Source organism: Anthonomus grandis, chromosome 11 (assembly GCF_022605725.1).
Source record: "Anthonomus grandis grandis chromosome 11, icAntGran1.3, whole genome shotgun sequence".
Lineage (NCBI taxonomy): Eukaryota > Metazoa > Arthropoda > Insecta > Coleoptera > Curculionidae > Anthonomus > Anthonomus grandis.
The window spans coordinates 29,075,283-29,099,782 of NC_065556.1; the positions used below are offsets into that span (position 1 = coordinate 29,075,283).

General features: G+C 32.4%; 2 protein-coding genes across 2 annotated transcripts in view; one reads left to right on the forward strand and one right to left on the reverse strand.

Annotated features, from left to right (window-relative positions):
• Window positions 1–244: 244 nt before the first annotated feature.
• The window catches only part of LOC126742383 (uncharacterized), a 29,142-nt gene continuing 4,886 nt past the window's right edge, over window positions 245–24,500 (reverse strand). Inside the window, exons 2-6 of the mRNA XM_050449033.1 lie at window positions 17,832–18,254; window positions 12,222–12,431; window positions 12,004–12,169; window positions 3,732–4,046; window positions 245–1,185 (exon numbers count right to left, since the gene is read on the reverse strand). Of these exons, the coding sequence (XP_050304990.1) occupies window positions 969–1,185; window positions 3,732–4,046; window positions 12,004–12,169; window positions 12,222–12,431; window positions 17,832–18,222 (1,299 nt within the window). The 5' untranslated portion in view covers window positions 18,223–18,254 and the 3' untranslated portion in view covers window positions 245–968. The remainder of the gene's footprint in view (window positions 1,186–3,731; window positions 4,047–12,003; window positions 12,170–12,221; window positions 12,432–17,831; window positions 18,255–24,500) is intronic.
• On the forward strand, window positions 19,592–23,049 carry LOC126742384 (uncharacterized). The gene is made up of 3 exons (XM_050449034.1): window positions 19,592–20,034; window positions 20,584–20,888; window positions 21,708–23,049. The coding sequence occupies exons 2-3, from the start codon at window positions 20,646–20,648 to the stop codon at window positions 22,164–22,166; spliced, it is 702 nt and encodes a 233-aa protein (XP_050304991.1). The 5' UTR covers window positions 19,592–20,034; window positions 20,584–20,645; the 3' UTR covers window positions 22,167–23,049.

The following is a 24,500-nucleotide window of genomic DNA, read 5'->3' on the forward strand; positions in this document are numbered from 1 at the left end:
AATATTATTTCCTCAATGTATTGTTTCCTTCTCTTTTGTTCTAAGAGTATTAGTTTTTTTTTGCATAATAATTGCTTTATTATACTCAAGATGTCCCTTTGGGTTTGCTTTAATTACACTTATTTTACATGTTTAACAATAATTGGTTTTCTTTCATTAAGTCCACAATTGAAGAAAAAATTATTCTCGTCCTAGGAAAAAGTGGAGGAGTAATTGTTTACAACAAAAATTTTCAATAAAACAATTTTTTCCTAAATAACAGTTTTTTTTTATTTACAAGAATCCCTTAGACCTATTTACCTAAAATAAATAAGATATAAAAGACAATAAATAGTAAATTAAATAACTATGGACCAGCGCTACCTTCATCAAATTAAATCAAACATTCCAAACGGGCGCGGAATTATTGATCTAATTTAATTACTATTTAAATATTATGCAGCACAAAAGTCGAAAATAGGCAAATCAGGTTCATTTAGACGGGGAAATCACTGTTATACCACTTGAAATTCAAATGTTATTTGGTAAATAAATATAGTGTAATTTATTTTGAATACTCATAAAATAATCAGTTTTCCCAGAAAATCACCGGGAAATTAATTGTTTTATAAACAAAAAGAGACAACAGTATGGAATCGGTCCTAATAACATTTCACTGGAAATTGGAAAATATAAAACAACTGGTGCTTTTATCATAAAGTTTTTTGTTATCGTTTGTAATTTAACTGACTTTAAAAGATTTTTTATAAGCTTAGGACAGTTTGGGTTGAAAATTGAAATTTGAACCTTAACCAGTCTCACGCCTGTAATCTAAATAATTTTGCAAGAAAACTACAATTTCATTATGATTAGAGCAATTACTTAAGAGTAAAATGCTATAGACCATATTCATTTTCAAGCATTATCTGCCATAAAATTACTATACTGGATACAATAAGATCTTCGCTAATAACAGTTATATGATTTATTTATTTACTAATTTTTCTAGCTTCAACCAGTTTATTGATTTCATTATAAGTAGTGAGCAAGGCGGGACTAGGTTCGTGGGCAGTTAAAGCAGAACATCCTCCATGTTCGGGACACTCCGTTTCACCATCTTGACCATCTTTGGCGGCCTTCATGTAGCGGAAGAACCGCAGGATTTCCGGGTTATCCGAAGTCGGTTTTCGCAGTTCGTTTAGTTCCCTGCAAGAAAAAAAAAACAACAAAATGTAAAGGGAATTTAGGTTTATTCGTTATTGATCCAGACATTCAGAGTTCGGCAGCGTTCCAATATTTCCGGAGCGTCAAGGATTACCTTGTTGTTACGAAAATAACCATAAAATCTATCCTAGGCCGGGGGCTTAAACTTGACGAATTAGCCGGAGAGTGGTCCAATGGGAGAACTAAGTTCCTGCTTTCGTCCGGATGCGGTTTTCGCAGTTGATGGAGGGATTTAATTAAATTTTCTACCGTGTCCGGCCTGTGACGGATGATGGCCGCAATCGCAAAAAGAACATCGGGGTTTGGAAAAAACACGTGTACAAAATGGCTTTTGCCTCAGAAATATCGATTAAAATCAAATTTGACAGGGGGAAGGCGAACCTCTGAAAAGGCCTTTTTATATGTCTCGATCCTCTTCTACATAAATAATTTAATAGAGAGGTCCGCAAAACCTCAAGAAAATAGGCCCTTGCCATTAAACAGCCTTTTAGGCTTATTTGATTACAGTTCCTTTCTCTTTGATAACTTTATTTGTCTGAAGCAATCCAATTTATTCCCAGACTGTTGAGATATGGGATTTAATTAAGAAATTTGTTTTTCTTTTTTTTTTTAATAATAATAATAATAAATATCTGCCGTTACATAAAATTTTGCGCCAAACAGATTTTTTTCTTGCACCGGATAACTGACAGGTATGCAATTCCCAGCTGATTTATATATCAATTCGGAAAATATCGAATGAAAATACCTCTACGTTTGGTAATATCGCTGCATTTATTGGTTTTATATGACGGCTTTCGAGTGGCAAATAAAAAGCGTTTTTAACCCAATCGATAGAGATATTTTCAGTTTTTCTATTTATCAGTAACTAGAGATTTTTAGTTAAAAATTAATTCAACCGCATTCGCTCCAGTTTTTAGTATGAATTGGCTTGCAAATGAAAACCATTTCGCAGTGGTCGTCAATGATTCCCGGATCCGAGGGCAGTTTTTGTTTTAATGAAATTATTTATTTTTAAAATAAACAACTATAAAGTCTTGATAATATCAAAGGCTTTACGAACATCTAAATATTTTTCAAGCTCATTGAATAATTTTTATTAATTTTAGTTTCATATGAAAGCCGATGAGTTTCTTTTCCAAAAAAGGCCTTTACAAGTTTCCTTGTAAATACAGCCATTCTTGAATTACTGAGTCATTGTTCAATAAATCAGGAAAATGTTGATGGTTTTTTGGAAATTTTTAAAATTTAAGGAATTTCCTATTGAATTGATTTTTAAATTTATTAATTTAAAAATTAATGTGATGGCTTTGGATGACAAGTTTTTTGCAATGTTGCAATAATTAATTAGTAGGTACCACTGTAAATTATTTAATAATTTTTTTTTTCTTTTAAGGTAATTATTTCATGCAATAAAAACGTTTTTTTAATAAAATTACCCTTAGCCCCCCACCCACCCCACATTTTTATCCAGTAAGATATTCTTCTGAAAAGTCATCGTTTTTATATTAAATATTTATATATAATTTATTTAAAATTATAATAAATTGAAATAAACAATTTTATTCATGTATTATTTGATAAAACAGTGATTTTGCAAAAGAATTTTTACTGGTAAAGTTTGTGGGGCGGGTGGGGGGCTAAGGGTAGTATTTTTGAAAAACGGTTATTTTGTAGAAGAAAAAAACAATTTTTTAATGCAACTATCCTTAGCCCCCCACCCACCCCACATACTAAACCGGTAAGAAATTCTTTTAAAAAATCACTGTTTTTGTATTAAATATTTAAAAATATACATACATATAATTATAACAAATCTAAATAAAGAAACTGTGTTATCCAAGCGTATTATTTTGGAAAACAATGATTTTTGAAAGCAATTTCTTACTGGTAAGGTGTGTGGGGCGGGTGGGGGGCCAAGGGTTGTATTTTTGAAAAATGGTTATTTTGTAGAAGAAAAAAACAATTTTTTAATGAAACTATCCTTAGCCGCCCACCCACCCCACATACTAAACCAGTAAGAAATTCTTTTGAAAAATCACTGTTTTTGTATTAAATATTTAATAATATACATATATATAATTATAACAAATCTAAATAAAGAAACTGTGTTATCCAAGCGTATTATTTTGGAAAACAACGATTTTTGAAAGCAATTTCTTACTGGTAAGGTGTGTGGGGCGGGTGGGGGGCCAAGGGTTATATTTTTGGAAAACGGTTATTTTGTAGAAGAAAAAAACAATTTTTTAAGGAAACTCGTTTTCCTTATCACTTTGTATAAAATATGTCTCAACAAAAAAAAAACGCGTACATGTCTAATTCACCATCATACGATAATCTAAATTTCCCCCTTTGGCATATTATTTCCACCCGTCCGTTTCGACTAATTGCAGAAAATATGTACCGAGTACAATGACCCATTTTAAAATTGCTCCGACGAGTGCAGCAGCGGTCATTAGCAAAAGTCGATTAAATTGTGCAATTATTGTAAAAGCCCTATTTTATTAATTTATTAAAATAATGATTACCTGCTTAGTTGAGCGGACACCAAATTACTATACGGAGCATATTTGGCGGGATTCGCGTACATTAAGCACACGAGTCGTTCCCGGCACCTCTCAGTTTCTTGGCCCTTATCTTGGCCGGCCAATCCCCACTGTTGGAAAACCGCATCCAGTCTGGATAGAAGTGGACTGTAGAACGGATCGTAGCTGGTCAATAAAAGCGACGAAGACGGAATCTTATGGAACACTTTGTAGTCGGTTTTCTTTTGGGGACGTCGCAAGTAGTAGTTGTCGCTCATGGTTGGGGCGGTGTAGATTCTTTTGTTGGCGAATCCTAACCTGGAAAATTGGCACGGACTCATTTTTTCGAATTCAAATTTACTATCTGAATCTGATTAAATAATTAGTTTTTTCTTAGAAAAAATACCCAAACTAACTTATACAATATTAATATAAATATGGAGGCATTATATAATAGACCATAGGTTTCATCAATGGTGCTAAAACTAATTTTTCACAATAGGCTTAAATTGTTATCCGCATAGTTTAGACAATTAAATATTTTATACGTAATTAAATGTAAGCAGCAAAAATTCAGAATAAAAGAAATTAAAAAAAGGAGTGTTTCAATTTAGTAATTGATAACAAACACTTAGATTAAAGGTCAATTTTTGTAAAAAGATCAAATAACAAATCCTATTGTTATCTAAATAATAAAATAATCTAAATAAAGAAACTGTGTTATCCAAGCGTATTATTTTGGAAAACAATGATTTTTGAGAGCAATTTCTTACTGGTAAGGTGTGTGGGGCGGGTGGGGGGCCAAGGGTTGTATTGATGAAAACCGTTTTTATTACATAAAATAATTTAAAATAAATAGAGTCATTTTTCAAAAAAATGTACAAAAAAGCTTCCAGAGCACAGATTTACTTGATTTTTTTTGATAATAGCTGAAATACATCTCATTAATAAATTTAATTAATTAAAAAATCTTGTTTAGTCATTTTTACTTTAGGTGGTAGTCCTTGAAGCAATTTTCCACACATTTTTCTTCACAGACAGAGGACAGAAATAACGTGTTTCTCGTCGAAGTTTATTCGAAGTACATACACGGCAAGGTCTTGTAGGTCGTTGTTTTTTTTCGGTTGGTGGTATACCTTCCAAATAGTGAAAATCCCGCTGCTGTACGCCTAGGCTTTTTCATAATGCCTAGGCATATTGTAATATAGTTCAAATAATTCAAAATATCACAATTTGACTAATAATTTTAGGCGTATTATAATACGACTGACGGCCATCCAGTCGAATTATTATATAAAAGCAATATCATCTCGGCTTTTGCTTCATTGCAGTTAATTTGTTATTTCTATGTATAATATAGTTATTATAGAAATAGATGTAGAATGTATAGCTAAAAATCTTGGCCTTGGACTTTTTTTAGCTTTCACAAAACTAGTAGTAGAGAGGAAAAAAAATTAAGCTATAAATATTTTAAATATAAAATTTATTTGGAATAAAAGTAAAAATTATAGTTCTAGAGTAATTATTTACTGTTGGTGGATTTTAGTTGGAGTTATAGGTCTAAGCTAGAAGAACACTTTGAAAAAAAATTGTATTTGCCGACGTTTTGATTTAAATTAGATCATCCTCAGGGCACTAAAAACAGGTAAAATTTATGGACAATTAAATCAGAGTTAATAATTATTTGTATAAAATAGACATGAATTAAATATACAGATAATTATTAACTCTCATTTATTATATTATCATAAATTTTGTCTGTTTTCAGTGCCCCGAGGATGATCTAATTTAATTTGAAACATCGGCAGATACAAGCATTTTTCTCCAAAGTGTTTTTTCTTTGACCTAAATCCATTAAAGAGATTTTAATGTTTTTGAAAATATACAAATAAACCAACAGTTTAAGGTTAAGGTCACCATCAAAAGATAAAATTATTATTTATTACAGCATGGTCCGCCTTTATGACATTTGCTACTACATTTTATATGAGCTTTAAAACATAAACATTTATTGTTGCGATACTGTACCTTACTTGGTTTACAAGAACACTTTTTAAAATCCTGTCCTTCAAACTTTGAAAACAATCTTAGAGCTTCCCTTAAGGAAATTGACTTTTCTTCTGGGATGTTAATAATGGTATTGTTTTTGCAATAAGAAATTTCATCCCTGGGAAACCATCGATTTAACATGCCATGTGTAGTACCAATTTGATAAACACCGTTAGTTACATTTACTATAGCTCCTAATATATTCTTGGGATCAAGTGGTCCTCTATCTACCTTAGGAACCTCGATTGCAATAATTTGGCCTATATTCAGAGGCTTTAATTTTTTATTGCTGACCTCCAACATTTTTTCTGCAGCGCGTTTTTGTCCCAAAGCAGATCCTTCTCTTTGATGCTTAACTTTTTTTTCGTTTCTGCATAGATCACAAGTCTGCTGTTGTTGATTTAAGGAAATTGATTTAGGCAAATTATTTTGGTCACACTTTATACATCTTAGGGTAGAAGCATCTGTAATAGTTTCTTTATTGTCAATATCAGGTTTTTGCTGAGAAATATTTTCATGATCTTTTTCCACAAATTCCTCTGTAGCATTATCATCAATATACAGTATTTCTACTCCATGGTTCGCTTCTAAATCGTCTATTGGTTCTTCTAACTCATAGATAAGTACCATCCTGTCATCTGTATTATTCAAGTCGGTAACTACTGAAGTCTCGATTTCTTTATAAATGTCAGTAGAATATTTGTCGTCAGTGTGATTGCTAGTCGTGTCGACTTGTAAGATAGTTAATGTGGCATCGTGTACTCCTTCAGATGTTTAACGATCAGCTAAAGTATCTTCTGGACATCCTCCAGTTGAACTATTATTTAAAGTTGTTTCTAAATCTTCTTCTTTGTTTATAATATGAATAACCTCAGAAGGCAAATTAGTAGAAAACAAACCAACCTGAAAATCCACTCCAAATCCTGTGATCCTGTGATAGGAAGAATTTTTTTGCCACTGAACAAAATAGCAGCCAAAGGACCAGTTTGTTGAATTATTATTTTTTAGAGCAAGATTTAAGCACATCCTGGTTTGATCTTTTAACACTTCCTTGACTTTGCGGGTGACGCGGGCGTCCATTAATGATCTTGCAAGAGGGCCATTTAGCAACCATTTCATGGATTATCTGGTTTACAAATTCTCTTCTATTATTACTTTGCAAGATAATAGGAGCTCCGATTTCTAAACAAAATTTTAGAAGTTCTTCGCATACATCTTTGGCATTCTGAGATTTTAAAGATCTGAGATGAATAAATTTGGTAAGATGGTCCTGGTAATTCATTAACCATTTGTATTCTCCATCAGGCGTTGACTGTAAATCGATAAGGTCCACTTGTCCGCGATGATTAAAATCTTTGGATATAATGAGTTTCACTACCACACCTTTTTTGCTTTTTTTTCCGCACAGGCTGTAAAACATTTAACAAATATTTCTACTGCTGGTCTGGGAATTGCATAATTGGATTTCAATGCCATTAACATCTTATCGCGGCCTCCGTGACCCGTACCTATATGAATTTCAATTAATTTCTTATAAAACTCTTCATAGGCAATTATGAAAATTATGTGATCATCTTCCTTGGTTCTTTTTTTAATTACTTTTCTTGTTCCACCAATTTCCATAGTTTCATAATTACGTGAGTAATACAGCTAGCTGGTTATTATTCCTTCTAGTTCCTTTATTTTTTGCTTCCCGGGAACTAACTAAAATATCGCTTACTTCTCTTATTTCTTCCAGGGTCCATGGTCTTTTACTGCTTTTTCCATATTCTGAAATTAAAAGACGTATTTTTGTAAAATAATAATTACAAAGTTCCCAATATGGAATAATGTAACTTTTTTTAGCTAAATTAATAATATTTATTAGTTTATCTCCGCCACTAGCTAATGTAAAAACTTCATATTTCTTACAGTTATGGCTCTTCATGCTACTAATACTTGTGCAATAACCCTTCCCCGCATAAAAATGCAGAAAAACGTGAAATTACATTAAATTTTGCATATTTTAGTGCTTAAGACCCCCTCCCCCCCAAGCCCCTCCAAAAGTTACTGTCTAGTTGCGCCACTGGACTTCTGTATTAATTTCGTATCTTAAGCAAAAAGTGTCTAATACAAAAGAAATATAAAGTTGTCAACAAACAAGGTTATAGTTATGTTTATATAGTTTACTTACCATTATAAAACTGCTCTTGTTCTATATAATAATTGGCTTTATTCACAAACATTAAATTAGCACTCATTTTAAATGGTATATAGGTAGGTATATCGCACAACACTAACTAAAATTAAGATTGCAATTCACCTGACAAACTGTTCAATCTAGTTAGTAGTCAGTTCTTCTGGAGAGCCATCAGTCGTATTATAATACGCCTGCTCTCATGTAGTCATATTGTAATATACTCACGTACAGATTGAATTTAACAATAAGCCTACTAAGATTCAGTCATATTATAATACGCCTAAAATTATTAGTCAAATTGTGATATTTTGAATTATTTGAACTATATTACAATATGCCTAGGCATATTCAAAAAGCCTAGGCGTATTACAATACGCCTGCGACATATATATTTCCAGAATATGCAATGAAATCTTTTTTGGCCATCTAATAGTTTTTCTTAGTGAGCTATAGTAACTTAGCATTTGATCGGACTGGTCGATACCTGACATTCCTGCATTGTAGTCCTTTATTAAATTAGGTTTCACAGAAACTTTTCCGTTCCTGTTGCGCACTTCAATCATTAATTTGTACTTTGTGCATATTTAAAATCGTGGTTGGGCGCCACAAGAAACTTCTGCTCGGACACGCCCGACCACGAGATAACTCGAAATTATGATTTGTAAGCCATTTTGACTAAATATTTCAATTTTGACATAGTGGCGTCTGAAAATGTTTTTTATGTAAATGTCATGGCAGTCAACGTGTTAATCATTATTAGATTTTATCCCTTAAGTTAAACAAGAATATGTTTAATTGAATATCTACTTCAGGCTTTATAAAAATATTTTTACTTCCTGTAATATAATAAAAGTATAAAGCTAAGTAGGTCCTCTATTGATTTCGAATTAATTTTCTAATATTATTAACAACTTTTCTAAAGTTTTTAAGCGGTTCCTTCATTCAGCATTATACTTTCCTATAAAACATCTTATAGACACTAGACAGCATGGCTTCATGAAGGGCAGATCCACTACCACTAATCTTATTACGATCACGGAATTTATTTCAGAATCTATAAATGATAATTCTCAAGTTGATGTAGTCTATACAGATTTCTCCATTCCATTCTTATATCAAATCTTTCTAACCAATTTGGGTTTTCATCTCGTTTAACTTCTCTGATCTCTTCTTATCTCGCTAAACGTCCTCAACATGTTGAATGCTTTGGACACAGCTCACCTGAAATAGTCTCTCCCTCAGGCGTACCACAAGGTTCCATATTGGGACCTCTACTTTTCAACTCATTTATTAATACCATTTCTAAGGAGGACCTAGAAGTAAACAGCTTATTATACTGTGATGATAATAAATTATACTGTAGAATTGATACTATTGAGGACTGCATTAATCTCCAAGCAGCCTTTAACGCAGTGAATGAATGGTGCAAGAATAACAACTTGCCTCTAAATGCCTCTTATCTCCTACTCCTTAGAAAAGAACTGTGTTACTTACCAATACAAAATGGATAAAGTGATACTACCAAGATCAACCCACTTCAAAGACTTGGGAGTCATTTTTGATTCAGCTCACTTTCATTTAGTTTTCATATCGAAGATATCATAAAAAGAAATTATAAAATGCTGGGTTTTGTTATCAGGAACTCTCCATTCTTTGAGAATATCTCTAGCATTAAACTCCTGTACTTTACCTATGTTCGTTCAATTTTGGAATATTCTTTCCAAGTCTAGTCGCCACATTATCAAAACCATATTCAAGAGCTTGAAAATATACAGCGAAAATTTCTTAAATTCCTTTGGTTTAAACGCGAAGGAGTGTACCTGGAAATAGGCTTCTCACATGATCGTTTGCTTGTACGATTTCAGGTAAAATCTTTACAGGAAAGAAGGGATTCGGCAGATTTACAGTTCTTACATAAATTAATTAATGGCGTAACTGACTCGCCAGAGATCTTGCAAGTTCTAAATTTACGCACTCCTCGGCTATTAGCTCGCAGTTCTCAAACTTTTTACCTTGCAATACCTCGAACCAACATTACAAAATTTTCGCCTATACGTAGGGCTTGCAATACATACTATATAGATTCAATGCGATATATTTAACTGTAGCCTAGCCGAAATTAAAAGAATTCGCTTAGTTTAGATAATCTTGTTTTCTTCTTTTTATATATTTATAAATAATTTATCATATCTGTAATATTAATTTTATTTTGATAAGATGATTTCATGTTTATATACATCGTTTCCACTCTATTATTGGAGTTTCTCTGTTGAGTGATGTAAGTAAATAAATAAATAAATAAATATTTTATAGATTATCTACCTCTTTAGCCTCTACCTATTATTCGGAGTAAAAAAATTGAAACCAATTCCTGCAAGTTTTATGTCAGTTTAGAAGCAAGTGGAGAGTCTTTTTTCTGGATGTCTTGCAAAAGAACCCCACAATCTAAAGAAAAAATATTACTGGAAATAAGATGCATCGTATCCATGATCCTGAAAAAGAAACTCACTATTCACCATCAAAAACGACTGACTAGTCATAAATTCTATTCATTGAAAGAGTGCTCTAGAATTCCTAAATATCTTGGATATACTGGAATCCTCAGCTTCATTTACAGGCCTAAATTATTTGTAAAAAAAAAATTATTTTAAGTACTCTTAGGACCAAAACATAAATCATCTTACTACATAGTGCGAGAAAATAGCCACTATTTTTCTCTTAAAAAGACCCTTTCTTGCAATTTTTCTAATTTAAATAAATTTCTATTAAATCCGTCACCTAGACAGCAAAAATAAGACATATCCTTTTAAAATGTTTGTTCGAGTTCCTTCTTGCTCCGTCCCTGATTCTTACGTCATCTGTTAAAATTGACACTGTTGACGCTATAAAGGTCGGTTTAGACGTAACGTCAAATGACACCGAAACAAAATAAGGGTACTTTTAGGTGCAACTGTATGTAATAAATGTAAAAAGGTTTTTTTTTTTAATTCCAGGCAGTACAGAGGAATGTAGCTGGTATATATATATCACTTGCCTGTAAAAATTATAAAATTATTAATATTAGTAACAATTCAGATAGTTAAAGTCACTTTCGACTTTAATGAATGACTTTGACTGCCTGGAATGACCACGAAATTACATAAATTGAGGCATTGCATTGAAAAATTAATTTAAATGTCTGGATAATGAAAAAACGAACTTGAAATAATCAGAAAGTGACATAAAAGAAAAAACTAAGTAAACGAGAAATGTCAACAGCAAATTTGACGCATATGTTACCAGATCATTACAAAAAAATACAATAATTGTCCAAGAAATTCGGATAATAAAACCCTTTTCTGTAAGAAATGTAGCATTAGCTTAAATTTTGTATGCACGTTTTTATTTTAATAAAAAGTGTCACTTTTAACGGTTTTTTAACGTGGCTGACATCTGTCAGATTCGCGCGGTTGCCAACTTGTCATTTTCAGTTTATGTATTTTTGGATTCTACGTAATTGAAAAGTCAAAGTGTCAAGACAATAGGACGGAGGCAAGTTATCACATAATTAAATTTCAGTTTTTATTCTGAACATATAAAGTTGTTGATCTATTTTTTTAATACTGAATACACAAGAAGACCTGATGATGCCCAGTACAGGCGAAATACGTGTAATCTTTTCACTTTGTTTAGTTTGATTTATTACTATCTAAGCGTATTGGTAGCAAGTATTAGTAATAAGGAGACTATGAGTGATTGAACAATGTTTACTCCAAAATTAGTACCTGCCATATTAAATCAAACAGAAAAAAAAATATAATAATATTTATTATGCATGGGTGTTTCTAACGGTTTAAAAAAACCTACTAAAGTGTATCGAAAAAATAAACATACCTTGAAAAAATTATTCGGCCATAAAATGGCTTAAGTAAGCGTCAATTATCCGCCTGACTTACCACAGTTTACATATTTACAACTCTTATAAAGCCATTATGGTATATAAACCGATTACTGTATTGCGATCCGTAAAATCGTTTTTAACGCTCATTTTAAATATTTTTTAAGTACCTGCTATTTGGAGAAGCGGTACTGCTACTATCCAATGTATTCAGAGTCAAACTATCCTGGTCATCATTAAAATCAGCTCCGAGTGGCGGTTCCTCGTTATTATACGGATCAGAGTCCTTAAATTCGAAATCTTCCATTTGCTGCAACTGTTGATGTCTATTTAAACCTGAAATCATTAGATTTAATTTCACGAAACTGTGATAGAGTGTTGAATTTACCGGTGGATGCAGTAGATAGTCCGGAAAACGTGGATAAACCTTTTCCGGCCAATCTGCCCAATCCTCCCAGTAGCGTTGGAAGAAACATGGCAATCAGCACCGACTTGATCAGTTGAGCACCAAGGAACACAGGGAGCATTAATTTTTTTAGGAAAAATGCTAATAGACCCATACTGAATCCCGCGAGGAAGGAGCTCTTGCCAGAACCATCTAAAAAAAACACAATTTCCAGAAGATCCAGATAGGACAGTAAAATTAAAGGGTGTTATAAGAAATGAGAAAAACAATTTAGTTTCTTATTAATATCTTTGTTTAACTTCGACGTATCACAGAGAAGGGTGATTGTGTGACCTGACAACTGATTGGTTCCGTTCAAGGGTTAGATTTTTGGTTACAGGGATGCCTTGTTTGGAACTTATTTTATTTAATATAAGTTTATTCGATAGAGTATTTACAGCTGATTTAAAAAATACTAAACACTATGTACTTATCTCCAACCGTTCTCGAGACATTTGGGTTTGAAATGCGGTTATATTGTGATCGGTCCTGGTATATTTTTAAATTATTAAAACGTGAATATCTTGAGAACGGTAAGAGATGACCCCAAAGTGTTTGGGCTTTTTGCAATCAGGCTTTTAAGGGCTATCTGACTGATTAATAAAATCGTACAAAAAACGTAGATATAAAAAAATTAATTAATAAGCCCTCAATTTTATTTTATCGATGAATAGAGATTTTGATGCTGATTTCAAGAATACCAAACACTATGTATTTATCTCCAACCGTTCTCGAGACATTTGGGTTTGAAATGCGGTTATATTGATCGGTCCTGGTATATTTTTGAATTATTAAAACGTGAATATCTTGAGAACGGTAAGAGATGACCCCAAAGTGTTTGGGCTTTTTGCAATCAGGCTTTTAAGGGCTATCCGACCGATTAATAAAATCGTACAAAAAACGTAGATATAAAAAAATTAATTAATAAGCCCTTAATTTTATATTGTCGGTGAATAGAGATTTTGATGCTAATTTTAAAAATACTAAACACTATGTACTTATCTCCAACCGTTCTCGAGACATTTGGGTTTGAAATGCGGTTATATTGATCGGTCCTGGTATATTTTTGAATTATTAAAACGTGAATATCTTGAGAACGGTAAGAGATGACCCCAAAGTGTTTGGGCTTTTTGCAATCAGGCTTTTAAGGGCAATCTGACTGATTAATAAAATCGTACAAAAAACATAGATATAAAAAAATTAATTAATAAGCCCCCAATTTTATTTTATCGATGAATAGAGATTTTGATGCTAATTTTAAAAATACTAAACACTATGTATTTATCTCCAACCGTTCTCGAGACATTTGGGTTTGAAATGCGGTTATATTGATCGGTCCTGGTATATTTTTGAATTATTAAAACGTGAATATCTTGAGAACGGTAAGAGATGACCCCAAAGTGTTTGGGCTTTTTGCAATCAGGCTTTTAAGGGCTATCTGACTGATTAATAAAATCGTACAAAAAACGTAGATATAAAAAAATTAATTAATAAGCCCTCAATTTTATTTTATCGATGAATAGAGATTTTGATGCTGATTTCAAGAATACCAAACACTATGTATTTATCTCCAACCGTTCTCGAGACATTTGGGTTTGAAATGCGGTTATATTGATCGGTCCTGGTATATTTTTGAATTATTAAAACGTGAATATCTTGAGAACGGTAAGAGATGACCCCAAAGTGTTTGGGCTTTTTGCAATCAGGCTTTTAAGGGCTATCTGACTGATTAATAAAATCGTACAAAAAACGTAGATATAAAAAAATTAATTAATAAGCCCTCAATTTTATTTTATCGATGAATAGAGATTTTGATGCTGATTTCAAGAATGCCAAACACTATGTATTTATCTCCAACCGTTCTCGAGACATTTGGGTTTGAAATGCGGTTATATTGATCGGTCCTGGTATATTTTTGAATTATTAAAACGTGAATATCTTGAGAACGGTAAGAGATGACCCCAAAGTGTTTGGGCTTTTTGCAATCAGGCTTTTAAGGGCTATCTGACTGATTAATAAAATCGTACAAAAAACGTAAATATAAAAAAATTAATTAATAAGCCCCCAATTTTATTTTGTCGATGAATAGAGATTTTGATGCTAATTTTAAAAATACTAAACACTATGTATTTATCTCCAACCGTTCTCGAGACATTTGGGTTTGAAATGCGGTTATATTGATCGGTCCTGGTATATTTTTGAATTATTAAAACGTGAATATCTTGAGAACGGTAAGAGATGACCCCAAAGTGTTTGGGCTTTTTGCAATCAGGCTTTTAAGGGCTATCTGGCTGATTAATAAAATCGTACAAAAAACGTAGATATAAAAAAATTAATTAATAAGCCCTCAATTTTATTTTATCGATGAATAGAGATTTTGATGCTGATTTCAAGAATACCAAACACTATGTATTTATCTCCAACCGTTCTCGAGACATTTGGGTTTGAAATGCGGATATATTGATCGGTCCTGGTATATTTTTGAATTATTAAAACGTGAATATCTTGAGAACGGTAAGAGATGACCCCAAAGTGTTTGGGCTTTTTGCAATCAGGCTTTTAAGGGCTATCTGACTGATTAATAAAATCGCACAAAAAACGTAGATATAAAAAAATTAATTAATAAGCCCCCAATTTTATTTTGTCGATGAATAAAGATTTTGATGCTAATTTTAAAAATAACAAACACTATGTATTTATCTCCAACCGTTCTCGAGACATTTGGGTTTGAAATGCGGTTATATTGATCGGTCCTGGTATATTTTTGAATTATTAAAACGTGAATATCTTGAGAACGGTAAGAGATGACCCCAAAGTGTTTGGGCTTTGTACAATCAGGCTTTTAAGGGCTATCTGACTGATTAATAAAATCGTACAAAAAACGTAGATATAAAAAAATTAATTAATAAGCCCTCAATTTTATTTTGTCGATGAATAGAGATTTTGATGCTAATTTTAAAAATACTAAACACTATGTATTTATCTCCAACCGTTCTCGAGACATTTGGGTTTGAAATGCGGTTATATTGATCGGTCCTGGTATATTTTTGAATTATTAAAACGTAAATATCTTGTGAACGGTAAGAGATGACCCCAAAGTGTTTGGGCTTTTTGCAATCAGGCTTTTAAGGGCTATCTGACTGATTAATAAAATCGTACAAAAAACGTAGATAAAAAAAATTTTATTATTAAGCCCCCAATTTATTTTGTCGATGAATAGAGATTTTGATGCTGATTTCAAGAATATCAAACACTATGTATTTATCTCCAACCGTTCTCGAGACATTTGGGTTTGAAATGCGGTTATATTGATCGGTCCTGGTATATTTTTGAATTATTAAAACGTGTTTATCTTGATAACGGTAAGAGATGACCCCAAAGTGTTTGGGCTTTTTGCAATCAAGCTTTTAAGGGCTATCTGACTGATTAATAAAATTGTACAAAAAACGTAGATAAAAAAAAATTTATTAATAAGCCCCCAATTTTATTTTATCGATGAATAGAGATTTTGATGCTGATTTTAAAAATACTAAACACTATGTACTTATCTTCAACCGTTCTCGAGACATTTGGGTTTGAAATGCGGTTATATTGATCGGTCCTGGTATATTTTTGAATTATTAAAATGTGAATATCTTGAAAACGGTAAGAGATGATCCCAAAGTGTTTGGGCTTTTTGCAATCAGGCTTCTAAGGGCTATCTGACTCATTAATAAAATCGTACAAAAAGCATAGATATAAAAAAATTAATTAATAAGCCCCCAATTTTATTTTATCGATGATAGAGATTTTGATGCTGATTTTAAAAATACCAAACACTATGTATTTATCTCCAACCGTTCTCGAGACATTTGGGTTTGAAATGCGGTTATATTGATCGATCCTGGTATATTTTTAAATTATTAAAACGTGAATATTTTGAGAACGGTAAGAGATGACCCCAAAGTGTTTGGGCTTTTTGCAATCAGGCTTTTAAGGGCTATCTGACTGATTAATAAAATCGTACAAAAAACGTAGATATAAAAAAATTAATTAATAAGCCCCCAATTTTATTTTATCGATGAATAGAGATTTTGATGCTAATTTTAAAAATACCAAACACTATGTATTTATCTCCAACCGTTCTCGAGACATTTGGGTTTGAAATGCGGTTATATTGATCGGTCCTGGTATATTTTTGAATTATTAAAACGTGAATATCTTGAGAACGGTAAGAGATGACCCCAAAGTGTTTGGGCTTTTTGCAATCAGGCTTTTAAGGGCTATCTGACTGATTAATGAAATCGCACAAAAAACGTAGATATAAAAAAATTAATTAATAAGCCCCCAATTTTATTTTGTTGATGAATAGAGATTTTGATGCTGATTTCAAGAATACCAAACACTATGCTACTAACCGTTTACAAGATATTTGAGTTAGAAATATTAATATATTGACCGGTCCCGGTATATTATAAAGTCACTGAAACATTTCACCTGTTGTCTCACTCACATTGTCCAAAGTATATTGGAAAAACGCAATTTCCAAAAGATCTAGATAGCAATAGAGAAATGAAGAGGTGATATAGGAAAAGAGAAAAAAAAATCGAGTCTTATATTTATATCTTTGTCTTACTTTAACGAATCACCGAGAAGGGTCATAAATTGGTGTTGTCTCACTCACATTGTCTAATTTATACCAGCAAAATCCAATTTTCAGTGGATCTAGATAATAACAGAGAAATGACGGGGAGATATAGAAAAAGAGAAATAAAAATTGAGTCTCATCATTATTTATTTGTCCCACTTTAACGAATCAATGAAAAGAGTGATACATTGATGTTGTCTTTCTTATCTTGTCCAAACTATACCAGAAAAATTCAATTTTCAGTGGATCCAGACAATAACAGAGAAACGAAGGGGAGATATAGAAAATGAGAAAAAAATCGAGTCCCATATACTATATCTTTGTCTCATTCTGACATATCACAAATGAAAGTAATGAGTTAATGTTGTCTTACTCACATTGCCCAAACTATGCCAGAATATCACAATTTAAAAAAAAATCGCCGATATATACGCGGTCAAGGCTTTTCCATATGAAATTTTAATAACAATTAAAACTCCCTGGACAAAAGTAAATGACTAAGACCGAGGACTAATGGGTCCCAAATTACAAAAGTAATTATCTTTTATGAGAGGGAGGCCGATAAAATATTGTTCGGCAATATTGGTTTTACTAGTCATTTAATAAATTGGTCATTACGGTGTCATCGCTATAGAGCCACCCCGGACGAGCTTACTTAGCTGGATAATTTTATTTCGGCATAATTACTTTACTATTGTAATTAATTAGTAATGGAACTAGCCAGATAATATGAGCGATATTGAATGGTTAATATTTTAGGGATTAATTTGGTAGGTAGTAATTGGATGAGAAAATAGCTATAATCGATCCGGGGTTATGAGGACGGGTAATAATAGACTAATTTAATATGTTTTGTGTATGATGTTCCCTTAACGTCAAGTGATTCCAATAAGGAAACAATCTATACTATATAATTCTATACTAACCAGTGCTGGAATTTCCAGTGGCATCTCCACTAGAAGTCAAAAATCTGGCGGTCTGTTCAAAATTAACTGACACCACGTGAGTCTCGGCATACTGATCCAGTCTTCTCCGTACGTAATCTTCAAAAGAGTAACTGCTACGCCCCTTTTCGCAACTGCTATCACTCACCACTGCACTAAAGTTTCCCAATTTTTCAACCTCCACCCCCGGTATGATACTAAAACGGTCGGTTTTCAGCACCCGATCCACGTAATTTTTTAATTCTTTATCTAAAGCACTCTCGTCTTTGATCTGGTTGTCACATGCGCAGCACACTTTGATACACAGGGAGATTATTATTAGTTTTATGAGGACCAGTTCACTGTTTCTTTGATTTTTTGGTGTGGATTTCATAATGATGTATGGTCATTCCGGATCACAGAAATCTGCAAAAATAGGATTTTTTTTAAAGCATTTTTTTAAAGTAATATTGTAAACAGAATTCCATTACAAATTCATGTTATTCGGGCTTTAAAGGAAAGGGATGGATAAAAGGATAAAACATATAATGCCGTGACATGAAATTTTCATTTCTATATTTACGTCGCTCGTCCTATTCAAAAATAAATTAAATTTGAAGTTGTCTTGCAGTTGGAACACGTTAAATCGAATTTAATAAAAGTGACGAATATATTTTAAAAAAATCATACATTATAAAGCGACTATTAAATAATTCTTCTTAAGTGAAGGGTTTCGATTGAAATTGAACCAACCCAACACGAATGTGTTCCGATTTCCTCGCGGTATTCGTGTCAGATATAAAAGAGAAATTGACGGCGCTCTGCTGCAGTTATTTAACGATAAAAGTCGTAAACAAAATAAGTTTAATCAGCGAATATTAATGCGCGCAAAGACGTTTGAAAAATAGTTCATGGCAGATAAAAATTGTGCCTGATTATTTAGTGGCTGGTTTGTTTAAATTGGAGCGTCGGTCGCTCCGAACGTCACATCGTCCCCAAATGGATACAAATTAAATTTGCTTTTATAATTTAAATATATGTTTTTTGGGTAATTTATTGTACGAAGGGGCTCAATTATTTATCTCTTTCGAGCGGTTAAATTGAGTTGTTTGGGATTTCCAGGCATTTGAAGTCATTATTTCTCTTCTTTATTTTTTTAGGCAGTTGAAATCGATATTTTTTTCTCTTCTTATATATCCTACAGGTTTTTCTTTATTTATTTTTCGTTAATTGAGTTGGGTTGGGATCGTCTTGTGATTCAAATAATATATTTTTTTTAATTTTCATAAGTTCTCAGGCATTTGCATTATTTCCCTTTTTTAACTGCTTCTCGACATTTTTTTCTTACACAAACGTCTGCAATAATTTCGAACTTATCGTTATTTATTAGGCATCAAATATTTGTTTCTTTTAGGTATGTAACCAGATTTATTCTAATTTCCAGACTTAACTTTACCACTTATGAAAAATATTCAGGCATACTTTTCATATTATGCTTATCAAAGTCATTTTTTTCACATTCAAGATTAATTCATTTTTAATTTGTCCAAGAATTAATTAACATTTATCCTTTTCGGGCGCAATTTTTTAACGCAGTTAATAAATTAAAAAACTATCTGAGAAGTCGAGATTTAAAAAAAAATAAATACACTGATGTTAGAACTATTAAAAAATTACATTGTGAATCCTAACAATTAATAAGATATATAATAAAGTAAAATTATATGAAGTTCTAGTAACAAGAAATATTTTGTGTTTTTCAATTATTAATTAATAGGGTGAAGTGGGGTAAATGTAATCAAGCCCTACGATTTTTTTTATAACGTTTTGGAACATATTGTCTTCGAAATTCGAAAATATGACCCTTTTTATACCCATATTACTTTTGATTAACCTCTTAGTTCCAGTTTCAAAGATTTTTTTTCTTTTTTTGGTACTTACCCTGGCTCTACACTTGCGTACACAAATAGACGAATATTTGGAAACGAATAATTATGTATGTTACTTTTGACCGAATAATTGCATTTTTGGTTTAAAATACGGAAAATATTCGCTTTGTACCGTCGCATGCTATTTAAGATAGATGATTATTTAATAGCTGCAGCTGCCTACTTTTTTATGTGTTACTATAATAATTTAAGGAAAAACCTAAAAAACCTAGGAAAAGAAGATGGTGGATGGTTTCCCTTCATCACAGTAGAAAAAGGTAGGACCTTTTTGGCATTTTTGATTAGGGTGTCCTAAATACCAAGTGCCACTATTGCTATCTCCGAAAGGGTAAGTGCCACGGCATAGGTTAAATTAGAGAAACGTTGACATTTTTTATGCTCATTGAAGATCTTTTTGTAATTTTGCAAAATTTTTATTAGTTTCTGACTTACAGAGTGATTTATGAAAAACGCCAAAATTAATTTCGTTGAATATTTCAAAAACTATTGGTTTTTAGAGGCCCAATTTCAATTAAAATTTTTTTAAAAAATTAATTTTTTCGTTTTTCATAAATCACTCTGTAAGTCAGAACGTAATAGAAATTTTGCAACACTGCAAAAAGATCTTAAAGGGGGAAAAAATGTCAACTGTGGCGCTTACCGTTTTGGAGATAGTAATAGTGGCATATGGTATTTAGGATACCCTGTATAAATTTAAAATAATTAGTATTTTTCAAGTTAGAATATAAAAAATATACCATCGACTTCTTAATTTTTGTCATTTTTATGTCCTGATGAGCACTGTATAATAAAACAATTAATTTTAGGTATGATGGAATCAACATGATTGCATATTTACAACAGGAGCATTCTGGTCAATTTTTGCCGGATGTCTTCATCAAATTTTAACAATTTACTTGTTAGAATTGGCCCAAGTATCGCAAGAAGAGATACTAAATGGCGAAAAGCAATTCCAGCAAAAATTCGTTTAGCTGTGACTCTTCGGTTTTTGGCGACTGGAGATAGCTATCAAAGTCTTCATTATCTCTTCAAAATATCTCCCCAAGTAATTTCTGAAATTGTGCCGGAGGTGTGCAGTGCAATAATTGAAGCATTAAAAGACATTATAAAGGTAAACAAATTTTAATAGTTTAGTCACTAAAAAAAAAAAGAAAATTAGATTTTTATTACCTACTGTTAGTAGTATTATGAAACAAGTTTTTAAATATTATCTACATTAAAGGTTTCATAATAATTACCAATATTTTGAAAAATTTGAGAATTTTGCGTATGTGTATAAGATAGTGATGACGATGATGCTGTAGTAAGGTCAGTATAATTGCTGAAAGCATCAGGAGATGGTGTTGGAACTGGTGTAGTCGGCACAGATTTGTTTCTCTTTCTTTTGAGCAACATAGTGTCAATTTCCACCATAATTTCCTCTCTTTCATCTTTATTATACCGACGAAGTTTTTTTGCCAGTAGTTGCCCATATAGTTCACAATCGTCTTTTTGAGGATCCGGCCGTTTTTCTAAAATATTTGTAAGAATGTTAAAGGCTTCATCTATACGCTTTGCGCGAACAGTTTCTGTATCAGAACAAATCGACTTTGCATTCCTTTTAGGTCCTACTGGCTTACGTGCATTAGGTATGATTTCACCTAGGCGAAAAATATTATTTTAGGTATATTAAAACAATTTTAAACACAGAAATACTATAGAAAAAGGTAATATTCATAAACTAAATAATGTTTTATTACCTTGCACTATTTATTCAACTGCTTTTTCTGTCTGGCTATTAGCGTTATTATCATCATTACCGATATCCTGTGACTCTTCTGTATCTGTAGCAACTGTTTGACTACTACTGTCTTTATTCACTGTTGAAAGGATCTATAATTAATGATGACTATGTTGTAAAATACTAAATATTTTCCTCTTTCTGTTTTAGATTCCCAAGGAAAAGCAAGAATGGTTAGCGATAGCTTCTAACTTTGAAACTGGATGGCAGTTTCCCCACTGTTTAGGGGTCATGGATGGGAAGCATATTGTACTTCAATGCCCATTTAATACTAATTCAGAATATTACAACTACAAGGGCAGCTTTAGCATTGTTCTCATGGCATTGGTTGACAGCAATTACAATTTTATATATGCAGATATAGGTTGCCAGGGAAGAATTAGCGACGGTGGTGTTTTTCGAAACAGCACATTATATGAAAACATTTATAGACCAAATGCAACCATTCCACAGTCGGTACCAATTGCAGGATATAAAAATGAAGATTTACCCTCTGTCTTTCTTGCTGACGATGCTTTTGAACTAACCACAAAAATTTTAATGGCATTCATAAGAAAGGGTCTGTTCAACGGATTTTCAATTATCGCCTCTCCCGTGCGCGCATTATAGTTGAAAATGTGTTTGGCATAATGGCCTCTGTATTTGGAGTTCTTAGAAAACCGATGTTATTGCAACCAAGTAGGGCAACTTTAATAACTTTGACATGTGTCTATCTGCATAATTATTTACGTAAAAGTAGAACTTCACGGCCTATGTACACGTTACAAGGCTCTTTTGATTCATTTACGGAAGATAAGGACTACCGACCCTGCTGCCACTACAAAAAATTCCACGTAAATCACCGCAAAGTGCTCAAAACGTGAGAGATAAATATGCGAATTATTTTATGACTTCCGGAAGGGTAGAGTGGCAAGAAAAATAAAATTAGTTCAGGTTAATTAATTACTACTTATTTAAAGAATGTACCTAGCTGTCATCTAATATACCTATGTACAGGGTGATTCATTATAAATGTTTACCCCCCTTAACTTTTTTAATATATCACACTTTTCTGGTACACCCTGGGGGGGGGGATAAACATTTATAATGAATCACCCTGTACCTTAATTAGTATTTATTAATTAAATATAATCCACGTTAAACTTCTGATTTTGAGTAATAATAAATATAAAAATTAAAATTTACAAGCTTTTCATATTAAAAACTTGTTTTGAATACCTAATCAAGTACCCTACCTACCATTTAAATATACCGAATAGCTAAATGACATAATTATGTATTTACCCCCTATAGGTATATTGTTAATTTATTTACCTCTGTATCAGTCGTTGGTACGCAATGGTAAACTGGGGCAAGGAACTTCTCCATGGTATCAAAAGCGAACCAACTGGGCTTAAAAATCTCGTCACTACCCATGCCAGATTTAAGGGATTTCTTTTTCTTATTAAGTAACATCCTAAATGATGCCATTAACGAGTCCTTCTTTTTTTTTTTAATCGTTTAATGTGCAGGTAAAATTTAAGTTTTCCTGCAATTTTTGCCAGGCATCAGCTACTTTATTTCTGTTTCTGTGGTCGGGATGCTGGGGATCCCAAAGACACGATTCTGTTTGATACCCTTCCAAAAACGTCATAACTGCCTGGTTTGTCCACTTCATATTGCTTATTCCGCACCAAAAACTATTATATAGGCACTCAAATTAGCACATCAACAATATTTTCGGCAATTCTCCTCTACATAACCTTAAACACTTATTTACATCCAAGACGCAAGTGCGGACGATAATACGAACATAAGCGTACGAATATTCGGACCCTTTGATGTCTATTTAATTTACCGACTCAAGACGGAACATGCTAAATATTCACCAACGAACACGAATATTTTATCCACACATGCAGTATTTTTTCCGAATACCGATTATTCGTGGGCGAATAACGCAAGTGTGGAGCCGGGGTTATCATAATTTTGTGAATGCCTTTTAGGAACTTTAATTCCCTATCACTACTACTAATAGTAGTATTTAGTTGTCATATTTTGCTCCCTTAGGTAATATTCGACAAGGATGTTGATTCTGCTATCAGATTTGATTTTCGATACTTAACAAAAAATGTATGCCAGAGATTACATTTTCCCCACCGAAATACGCATATGGGGTAAGTGCAATTACTGAGACTGGGGTAAATGTAATCACTGACTACATTTGCCCCAGCCTTGAGTTTTTAGGCTATAACATAATATCATTTTCTCTATTGTTACAGGCTAAGACTAATATCGAAGAAATAGTATAAATAAAGACTTTAATTAATTGTAAAGACAGTGTGGAAATCTTTAAAATAGGACCGATCTAAGACTAGTTTATACAGTTCCTAGTGAGTTCCTTCAAAATGGTGAGAGTGTATAAAAAAAAGAAACAAGACCCTTCTTACAGTGCTGAACTTTTAAAAGATGCGATCAGACACATCCAAGAAAATCGTATCAGTATTCGTGGTGCTGCCCAGAGGTATCAAATCCCATTTTCCACTCTTTAAAAACACCTACGAGGAACCCGAGGATCAAAAAGCACGTCCAAAGGAAGACCCACCGCAATACCTGCAGCTGATGAAGAAAAATTAGTGAATGCCATAAAAATCATGGAGAAGTGGGGTTGGGGGCTCAGCAGAAAGGAAATCTTAGAACTGGTTGGAAAGTATGTCACGAAAAATAATATAAAAACGCTTTTTAAAGATAGAATACCTGGCAAAGATTGGTTCTTATCCTTTTAAAAAAAGGCACAGGTTATCTTTATAAAAACCATAAGGACTAGAGTATGTCAGAAAAAAAGCCAATGATCAATTTGTGATTGAACAATATTTTGACATGTTAAAAGCAACCTTAGAAAATAACGACCTGCAAAATAAGCCTTCTCAGATTTATAACATCGACGAAACTAGTTTTACGCTC